This window comes from Cyrtonyx montezumae, unplaced genomic scaffold (assembly GCF_038088225.1).
Source record: "Cyrtonyx montezumae isolate F1298 unplaced genomic scaffold, pur_monq_1.0 scaffold_30, whole genome shotgun sequence".
Taxonomy (NCBI): Eukaryota; Metazoa; Chordata; class Aves; order Galliformes; family Odontophoridae; genus Cyrtonyx; species Cyrtonyx montezumae.
This window is the reverse complement of record NW_027072035.1, coordinates 13,058,221-13,068,409: the sequence shown is the minus strand read 5'-3', so window position 1 is coordinate 13,068,409 and position 10,189 is coordinate 13,058,221. Positions and strand designations below refer to the sequence as shown.

General features: G+C 41.3%; 1 protein-coding gene across 1 annotated transcript; it reads right to left on the bottom strand.

Annotated features, from left to right (window-relative positions):
* Positions 1 to 2,380: 2,380 nt before the first annotated feature.
* On the bottom strand, positions 2,381 to 8,435 carry MARVELD2 (MARVEL domain containing 2). Its single transcript, XM_065744297.1, has 6 exons — positions 7,434 to 8,435; positions 6,083 to 6,115; positions 4,797 to 4,933; positions 3,954 to 4,125; positions 3,598 to 3,648; positions 2,381 to 2,713 (listed from the first exon to the last, which is right to left on the bottom strand). Exons 1-6 carry the CDS (start codon positions 8,433 to 8,435, stop codon positions 2,597 to 2,599), a joined length of 1,512 nt encoding a protein of 503 aa, XP_065600369.1. The 3' UTR covers positions 2,381 to 2,596.
* Between the last annotated feature and the right edge of the window lie 1,754 nt (positions 8,436 to 10,189).

Genomic DNA, 10,189 nt, shown 5'->3' with positions numbered 1-10,189 from the left:
AGAAACCGAAGCTCAGATCACTTTCAAAGGGAGACTGAAAGTACAACCCAGTGTTCTTATGGCAAAAGGCCTGCTATTGGCACAGAATCTTCCTTAGGGCCTTGATATGCACTCCTCCCCCAACACTCTTGCCTCCAAACTGAAGTAATATATATCTGTAGGATGAACAAGGGATTGGCTGGATGCATACAGCCAAAGAGTTAGAGTCAACAATTCAACAACCAACCTGAAACCAGTAACAAATGGTGTTCCTCATGAGTCTGTATATGGAGCAACAAATTAAGTATGACATGAATAACAGTGGGACTGAATACATTCCCAGCAAGTTTGCAGATGAGTCTCTAGAGGAAGTGGATTCCATACACACAGACGACAACACACTAAATAAATAGATCCCTGTAAACCTCACCAAATTCAAAAGGTCCTGCACCTGGATCAAGGCAAACCCAATACCTGCACAGACTTGAGGTTGAATTGATTGAGAACAGCCCTGCAAAAAGGACTTGGGGACAGTGATTGATGAAAAACCATGTATGAACCAGCAATGTACGCTTGCAGCCTAGAAAGTCAGTCAGTAAGTGGTTTGATACAGGAGCAGATTGCCCAGAGAAGTTGTGGATGCTCCATCCCTGAAAGTGTTCAGGGTCAGGCTGGATAGGGCTTTTATTCACACCGTTTACCAAGACGTGTTCCTGCCAATGGCAGAGGTGTGGACTAGATGATCTTAAGAGGTCTCTTCCAGCCCAAACCATTAATTCTGTGATTTTACCAGAAACATCACAGCTACCAACTGCTTATAACATGCTAAAAAACCGAAGTTCCTTATGCTTAGCTTTCTGATACAGATATAAAACTAGAATTTCCACTGACAAAAAAAAAAAAACAAGTATATAGCAAAAAGGCATTTAGATTGAAGGGACTTAGACACGAAGCTTACCAACAAAAGCTTGTTCTTTAGAATGCGTACACTGCAACAGGTATAAAACACTTGGCCCAGCCCCCTTACAAAGCAGAGAGGTCTCCTCTTCTTTGAAAAGGAGAGAAAACTGAACCTGAGACAACTGAGAAAAGAAGGAAAACAAAATGTAGTACTGTTGTCTGACCTTGGATGAAGAACTACTGAGAGATCTTCCATCAGCGAAAGCTGACACCCTACAAATAAGGAGACACCATTTTTTTTTCTATCCTCTATTATGTACTTCATCCACTAAAACTCATGGATTTGAAGTGGCTGATAAAACTGGAAAGTCAAAGTGAGCTGTAACCTCAAGATTGCAACAGAAGTGACAATTAGAGCACAAAAATCAAAACAGAAGTAAATCCCAGAGCTAGCTATCTTAATTTGTTCTCAATACTGAGCAACAGTGGCAACACATTACTTTTTCACAATGAAATGATTATATAAGCCATCGATTAACATCATTAAGTTGTTTCATTTTTTTAATGAAACTAAAATGCATTTCAGAAAAATACTCTATTTGCAGTTATATAAACTGTACAAGGAAACTAGCAACGCTTTCAACAATTTTACTACATAAAAAAGTCCTTAAAAAAGATGTGAAAAAAATACAAAGATAAAATTCACAGGCTTATGTGAACATTAGCATATAGAAACCGATAACCCCAACAGAGATGAACATTTATACTGAATTTATAAAGATACACTCTAGAAAACAACATTCCTGGCCTCATAAAAGATGCTAATAATTTATACTTCGAGATTTAATTTTGTTGTACGTAATCTCTGAATAAGAAGTTCACAAATTGCAACATTTAAATAATCACAAACTGGGTTAAAGCAAAAAGTCCTGTTCCTTGCTGACAAAGAAAAGAAGTACTCTTTCTTTAACCCAATCAAAGCCTACTAAGATGTCCCAGAAATATATGCAGACCACCATGGTCTACAGCAACACTAGTGGAGCACTAAACACGACTCTTACTCAATACCACTCTTCTTTTAAGGTCACATGTAAGTTTGTTGCATCACCTCTACAGAGGAGCATAAAAACAAAACAAAAACCAGCATACAATCATTGCTTACATGGGAAGTTATTCTGTGTTTCTTATGAGGTGAAATTCCCAATAATTTCTGATATGCAATAGTGCATTTGAAAATACAGCCATCTTGTAAAACTCATTTCCTACTTGCTGAAATTCAGTATGATCAAATACTCTACCAAGCCCCAGCCACAAAGAACAATGAAACTCCTTCTGATATCATTAAGATGTCATTTATATCATTATTACAGTATTTGCGTGCACACTTTTGACACAGTATTTAGAACTGCCTTCACTAGCAGCTTTCCCAACTTTTCAAATAAACTACGTTTACTTAAGAGCTCAGGATAGAAGCCTGATAGAAGCAGAATGTTAACACTGGTACTCTAAACATATATGACAACTTCATTACATGTATTTATAATTGAATCTCCATATAAAACCTGTCAGTAACATACAATGTTTACTGAAGTGACAAAGTGATCAGGCAGCTGTTATCCCCGCTGGAAATATACAGATCTGAGAGTAAATAAATATTTTAAAATACACTTATTGATTTAAAAACTAGAAAAATATTACATCCGAGCTCAAGGCACTGCTAAATTTGTACTTTCCAGTTCATAACTTTATCATAGTCCTGAATTCGTTGTTTTATGTGAGAAAGCTTATTCTTTAGGTATTCACAACGTTCCTTTTTCTCCAGAAATGAAGGATCCTGCCAAGAAAACATAAATTCTTACATTAACATTTATGCTTTCAGTTTTACCCAGTAATACTCTATGATATTCTTGACTAAAGACAGCATACAATAATTCTCCAGAATAATACACTTTCTTTGGCCACAATTTTTTATTTCCTGTTTCCTCTGCCTTCATGAAGGGCTAGAGAAAAATGTTCTGCTTTAATACACCACAGCTACTCCTGAAAGAGAACAGTTCTTAAAAAGAAGCCTGCAGATGTAGATTACATTTTACTACATCATTTTTTTTAATATATGTGCTCTCATATATCTAATAAATACCTCTCCAAAAAAAAAAAAAAAAAGCCATGAAACTGAAGTTAACATGGACACAACTCAAATTTAATTAAGAACAGACAAAAAAAACAGGTACCTGTAATGGATGTCATAAGGACACTTGTACATATTTATTGCCTGCATTTAAAAATGACCAAGTGAAACTCTTTGGATTACAGTGGAAATTTCTTTTTGGAAGCCTACCCAAGTTCCACACTGCCAACAAAGTATAGTACTTCTTTTGAAGGGTAACACTGCCTTTTCTGTTAGCATACCTGATGGTCACATCAGTTAGCAAACATAAATGAACTATACCCTAAGAAGCGAGCAGACCTTTAAAATGAAAATGTTAAAAAGATAAAAGTACTTAACTATTTGTTCCTCATGTGGCTACAGGTTGTTGCCATGAACGGGATAAGAAGCCCATTCCCACTTTTGCCAAAGATTTAAAATATGAAACATACAAACCCCTGTAATAGCTACGGATACCCCAAGGTAGTAAACTACTATCAGAAGTACTGTCTATTTACATTCTCTTTGGTGTTCTTCAGATTCATCAGCAATGTAAAGCAGATAACACTCACATTTTTCTTTTTCTCGTATTCCTGCAGAACTTTTGATATCCTCTCCTGCTCCTATGGAGAAATACCACACATTTTTTAGACACACTAAGAGTTACCTGTATCTTCATGTAAATTCTACAAAATACTTGTCAAAGTCAGTCTTTCAGTTGATCAAATCCTTTCTGATTTATTTTAGTTGCATATTTTGTACTTGAGAAATAGTGAAAACAATCTAACTGTGCTTTATTCAAACTAGAAAGCTAGTAGCGTGCAAAAAAATAGAAAACACACACACAATAAAATTGCATTCTAGATAGAAGACCAAAGAAGTTAAAAGCTGTGTGCTTTCTGTTTGCCCTTTTTTCACAGATACTCACATATATGTTTCCAGGATGGTGAGGAAGCTGTCTCATCAATGCTTCCAGCTCATTAAACTTCTTTAATACAGCATGAACTTCCACGGACAGTTCCTTATACTCAGCAAACTGATCGTTGAACACCGCTTTATACCGGTCTCGCATTTCATTTGTTTGAATTGCTGGGTATTTCCTTTAAAATAAAAAAAATAGTCAATAAGTAGTATTAGAAAACTTCAACAGAGTCTTGACATCAGTAGCATATTTCAGTATTGTTTGCTAATCTCATAACATGCTTAAGCTTTCACAAATCTTAACCAGTGAAACACATAACAAATAGCATAAAAAACAATTTATTGTCTAATACTTCACCACAGAATCATGGAATGTCTTGGGATGGAAAGGACCTTAAAGATCCATCCCTTCTACTGTAGGCAGGATTGACACCCACTATATCATGGAAATCATTACAAAAAAAAAGAAAAAAAGCAAAAAACCCCCACAAATATTGTGGCTATCATGGGAAGCCTACCCTTTAAGAGGGACGATAATAACCATTTAGCATTCATACAAGATTAGACTTAGCTTAAAAGCCAAGTAATTTCCCATTAATATCTCCTGTGTCTTCTGTTCCTTCAGTAATTACATGCTAGATTATAACAGTGTGTTTCAATATTTGGGCTGGGATTTTGTATTTTTTGAAGTTCCAGAATACTTATTTTTATTACTGTGTTCATGACATTATGGCACTGATAAATAATTACAAGTTTCTACAGCAGATGCAGAGAAAACATGAATTTGAGAAATGCTGCTTGAAAAACATGATTTTCTGTTAAGTTTGTTTATCAAAGTCAAGTCACTTACGCCAAGTAATCTGGCATCACTATAGGTTTAGGAATGTGGCCTGCAGGTATATGACCATTAAGTAGTTCTGGTTTCCTTTCCATTGGTTTAAGCTGCCTGTAAGTGACCTCTTCTCTTGGTGCATCATCATTGTCATACTAAGTGTTAAAAGAAAAAAAATTGATCCAATTAAAATGAGATTTTGTATACAAATTTGTATACAAATGCAATATACAAGTTCTGTAAAGTATCCAATTCATTAGAAGATAGAGGTAAGAGTCTTGAACAGCAGCACAGGCAAAACACATACATTCTTTACTATACTTAGAAAATTAGGAAAGAGTTACATGGTTAGGAACTTAAAATGGTTATCTTAAGTTTGTCCTAATATTCTTGGCAGTGATCCTAGTATCTGTACCAGTGACAGACAAATAGTCATTTGGGGCTTGAAAAGATTTGTCCCACATATCTTCAAAAACTGTTAATAGAACTATTCTGGATAGCCATCTCATCTGTGGAAAAACATGAATCACTCAGTTCTTTACGGGTCCCTTTTTCCCTTACTTCCAATTCTAGTTTTATCCTTGATCAAGAAATAATGTAAAATGGGGTCATAAAGGCTCCTGACTCAGTACTGCAGTAAGCAACAGAAAAGACAGCAGCAGGATGCTCGCACTATTTAACAGGAGGTATTGAAGACTGAAAGAAACACTCCACAAATTTTCTAGGAATCATCAAAATCTATTGCATTAAAATCCTGTCCAAACTTTGTAGTTGCATGCACCTGCAAATCTGCACCGCAGAAGCACTAAAATCCTTCTTTTGTTGATATTTCAAAGCTTACAGGGCAGTCCTGGAGTAGTCTTAAAATAATGGGAACAAATTCAAGCCTCAGGGCACCTATCAGTGAGCTTCCACTGGCTCCTCTACAACCTCAACAGGCAGCAAAAAGGAAAAAAGCAATCCCTAAAACCTGCAGTGCATCAGATGCTTCGCTGCTATAACCATGCCAGCAAAATCCTATGATGAAGATTACAGAACTCATCACTTAATGAAGCAGAGTAAAAGCACATACTGTCAACAGTAGATCTTACTAGACAAACTAGCAGTAACTTCTTCACAAGCTTCCTTCAAATCTTCCAGGCAGGAGAATGATACCCTGACTATACTAAAGAATTAAGCCTCATCTCTTCTAAGGAAAACAACAACAAAAAAAGTAAACAATGACAAAAGGTAGCCAAAACAGTCACAACAAAAGAGCAATATGCAATTGGGAATACCAGTAAACAGAAAAAATTGTTTCCTACCTTTTTGTCTGGTAAAGACAACTGTGTCTTCATCTGTCAAAAAAAAAGTCAAAAAGTACAAATACTTAATTTTTAATTTTATACATACTGCTGAGCTGTAGATAATGTTATGTAATTATATTAAATAATGAGCATATTTGGCAAAAGGATGTTTTCAGATCAAGTGCTTTGAGGATGTCTGAAGAACGGTGGAATGAAGAAAGCCACATAAAACCCAGCACAGCCGTGAGGAACAATGTGGAGGAAATACTCAAACCACTCTGCAATCACTTTTACCACTTCACATTCCAGTGATCCCCTGCAGTTCAGTTCACTGCCTAGAAAACAGCAGTGCACCACCAGTAACCAAACAGCTACTCTTCCGCACTGCACTCTCAATTCTATTTTGTATGACAGAAATGTTAACATTAAAAATATTCTTAAGTAGCTAGAATAGAAGAACATAGATAACAACAGGTAAAGAGTCTCATTCTTCCAGGTCATAATTAAAAATCACTTTTCTAAAATCACTTTTCTAAAAAAGCACTTTTCTAAAGGCGAGCCCCAGCTTCATGCAAGACCTTGGAAAGGAAACCAGCGCTAAATGAAAATGATGCAACAGAAATCAACAGAAATACAATCATAAAGCAGATAGAATGCAGCTTCTTGCTTTCCCTTAGTAAAATCATTTAAGTGGTGACAACTACTTAAGGCAGGCTTCTGCAGGCTTCACATATGTGAATTTTTATGCTACACTATGTTTTAATGATTTTTAGAAGTTTAATTTTTAGAGTGCTTTCATACTGAAGAAATCTAATGCAAATGACTTCTTGCTCTGGTTGATAGCACTAGGTCAGTTTATCATTAACTAGGTGAGTATTGAACAGTGGGAGCAGGAGCAAGGCCAGCAGCAATGCAAAACAGATTAAGTTAAAGACAAAATCAACTGAAAACTGAAACACTAGCTCTATTATTACCTGATATTACGGTTAACAAAAGCTGGAAAGACAGAAAGAAGTCACTTAGATTCTTGCTTCAGAATGCAAACCATTCTTACTATCATTCACAATAGTGCTTCATATGCTGAGTGCAGCCCAACACTACTAAAAAGCACAACAGGAACTTGGTTTGTGTCTTCCTTAGTTTGGAAAACACACTAGGAAACACTTCATCACTCGATGTGAGAAGACAACAGAGTATTCCACAGAACTGCACCTGTTCCTTGCTGAAGTCAATACAAGAAGACTTTGGGTCACATCTTCACCTGTTACTTGGCCAAGTGATTGAAGGCTCAGCCCCAATGGCTCAGGGCCCGCTTTGTGCCAGCGGCACCCATCAGGCTGTGCCCACCAGAGGGACCAGCAGGACCCACCTCTTGTTCCATCTGCTCCCTGTGCCTCCTGGCTGCTTCGTGCCTCCACAGCTTCAGAGAAACCAATGCACTAATCAGATAGACAAGCACCGCAACAAACAGGAAGATGATGGCTGCAGTCTGACCTCCTTCCACACGGCAGAAAGAGGCATTTATCGGCGTCTTAAACAGCTGGTAATAGCAGAGCCCCCCGCGATTGATGTCATTGACATACACTATGCCAGCGGACATGTACAGAAGGAACATGGCCACGTTAATGCCAAACTCCGTCAGCGGCCACCAGCTGGAGTCCAGGAGGATGGTGCGGTAGTACATGGACATACCGAGCACCAGCAGCACGACGGTGACGATCCACGCCACGCCTGCCACCACCAACACGAAGGGCGTTTTGGGTCCGCTGTAGTAATAGCCGCCGTAGGCGGCGCCGGTGCCGTAGCCGTAGGGCTGCGAGTAGCCGAACGTGTTGTACCACTCGTTGTCCTTGTGCACGTAGGCAGTCACGCAGGCGAAGACGGCGGCGCCCAGCAGCAGCTCGGCCACGCCAAGCAGACGCAGCAGCCCGGCCCAGGACTTCATGTAGCCGTAGCGCTGCCGGTAGGCCTCCACCTGCTCGCTGTACGTCAGGCCGGTGGGCGCGCCCAGCGAGTCCCCGCGCAGCATGGCCTCGGCCTCCTGCGAGCGGTAGCTGCCGCCCGACCCCGCGGAACAGCCGGGCCGTACCCGCGGGGGGCCGGGAGAGGCGGGCGGCGAGCACCGCGTCCCTTCCGAGACGTACCCGATGTCGGACGCCGCGCCGTCCCAGCCCGCTCCGCGCCCGCGCCTCCCCCTGAAGAAGTTCTTCCACGAGTCGGGGATGAAGCGCCGCACCGGCTTCAGCTCGGCCCGCCCGCCGCCGCCGGGGCCCGCGTCCGGACCGAAGGGCGGCTGCAGCGGCAGTGGGGGCGGCGGGAAGGGGGCGGCGGAGACGGCCCCGGCGGGCGACGACGCGGCGCTCCGCGACATGGCCGCGCCCGGCCCTGTGGCAGCGATGAGGGACGCGGAAGGGCCGCACCTGCGCCGCGCCGCCCCGCCCGGCCGCACCTGCGTGCGGGCGCGGGAAGCGCCGGCACGGCCGCTCGCACTGCGCCTGCGCCGCTCGCGCCCTGAGAGCGGGCGGGGGGGCAAGGGTGGGATGCTGCTCCTTCGGCGCTCAGGGGACGCCGTGGCGGAGGAGCGCCTTGGTGTTGGCTGCACCGCCCGGCCCGACACAGCAGCCGAAGTGCTGCTTCTGTGCCGATCTATTGGCTTCATGCGCTAGCCTGTGAAATTATAACAGCAGCTGCAGGTTGCTCCATGGAGGCCCCGCGTTGTGCCAGCTCAAGAGCTGCAGCAGCAAGGAGTGCCCACGCTTCGTGCAAGCATCCCCTTCCCTGGTGCTTAGCTGCGCGACCCAGCGGTCACTGCTTTAACTCAAACTGTACAGAGATCTTTTCTCCACATCGCTACTTTTAGTGTTACATCCCGTTGCCCTGTGCACTTTCATCCACAGAACAGATATTTGCACTGAGAGCACAGTGAGAACACACGGATCAGGCAGGAGATGCTCTTGTGGAAGGAGTGCAGTGCACAGCCTCAAACGACAGCTTCAGCAGCAGCAAAACACCAACTTTGGTTTCTGTCCTGTCACACCAGCACCAGCTGTTGTCTGAGCTGTTATCTGTTCCTCAAGAGCACAGTCTGGTAAAAACTAGCTAGCTGTCGACAGTACATCAGACCCTTTCCAAACATGGACTAAATCTTTTAGGATTTAATTTAACTTGAAACAAGCAGGTTGAACAAGGACTAGAACAGGAATTCTATTGAAATCTCGTATTTCTCGCTTAATTTGGAGTCCTCAATCCTTCTAGCACCTCTATACCAAAATGTTGTGAATGTTTAATTTTTCCCACAGTATTAATAAAAACTTCCCAAATTGACAATTAAAACTCATCCTGCCACCAATTACAGAAATGTCAGTGAGGTTTTGTAAAAGACGTTATGGTTCAGAAGGTGCAGCAAGCTGTCCTGCAGTGTCATCTCATTAGCAGACAACAATCCATAGATCACTGTAGACTTGCAGTTGGAAGAAGAGTCAGCATTCTAACATCTACAAAGGAACTTTAGTAGCTGCTGTTTTACAAAAAACTGCATTCCAAAAAATGTGGTCCTCTAAATAGTGTGAAAGTCAGAAGTTCCACGTGACAAACATCTGTGCTATCTGATTTCAGATGAAGCACTCAGTAGAGTACTTCTGTAGTTCCATGGTTGTGTAACTGCTTCAGGAGATATAAGAACCATTTCTCATTGTCTCTTTTCCGCTTCTTTCTCCAAACAGGGGTCATCACTGTGCCAAAAATAAGATGGGCCAAACTGTGGGAAAATACACAGTAGGTATTGACATACACTTTGTATAAAAAAGATGTAACATTGACTTTTTGTCCTTTACAAAGCAGCTCTCTCCCATGCCTTAAAAATCAAGGATAGTACTGGCTACTATTAAGGAAATAACATAACACCAGTTTGGCTCTGATGTGCTTATTTAGAAGGTAATATATAAAATATATAATCTGAGAGAAAAGGAAATCAATGCAATTCTTTGTGGAAGCACACTGCATTAGTGTGCTGTGCTTGGAAAACGTAGCTCCTGATGAGGAGTCAAAGTCATCCAGAGAAATGAATTTCAGTTTATAAAAGCCATTTGACTAGATTAGAATCACAGTTTTGCTGTTGGTGAACTC

Bases quoted from the DNA above. Each gene is read 5' to 3' on its own strand.
- MARVELD2 (XM_065744297.1), bottom strand. From the start codon at position 8,435: ATGTCGCGGAGCGCCGCGTCGTCGCCCGCCGGGGCCGTCTCCGCCGCC. The intron at 4,934-6,082 runs GTAGGAAACAAT...TTTAACACTTAG, and splicing joins TGTCTTTACCAGACAAAAAG to TATGACAATGATGATGCACC. The intron at 2,714-3,597 runs GTGAGTGTTATC...TTTTCTTGGCAG, and splicing joins AATACGAGAAAAAGAAAAAT to GATCCTTCATTTCTGGAGAA.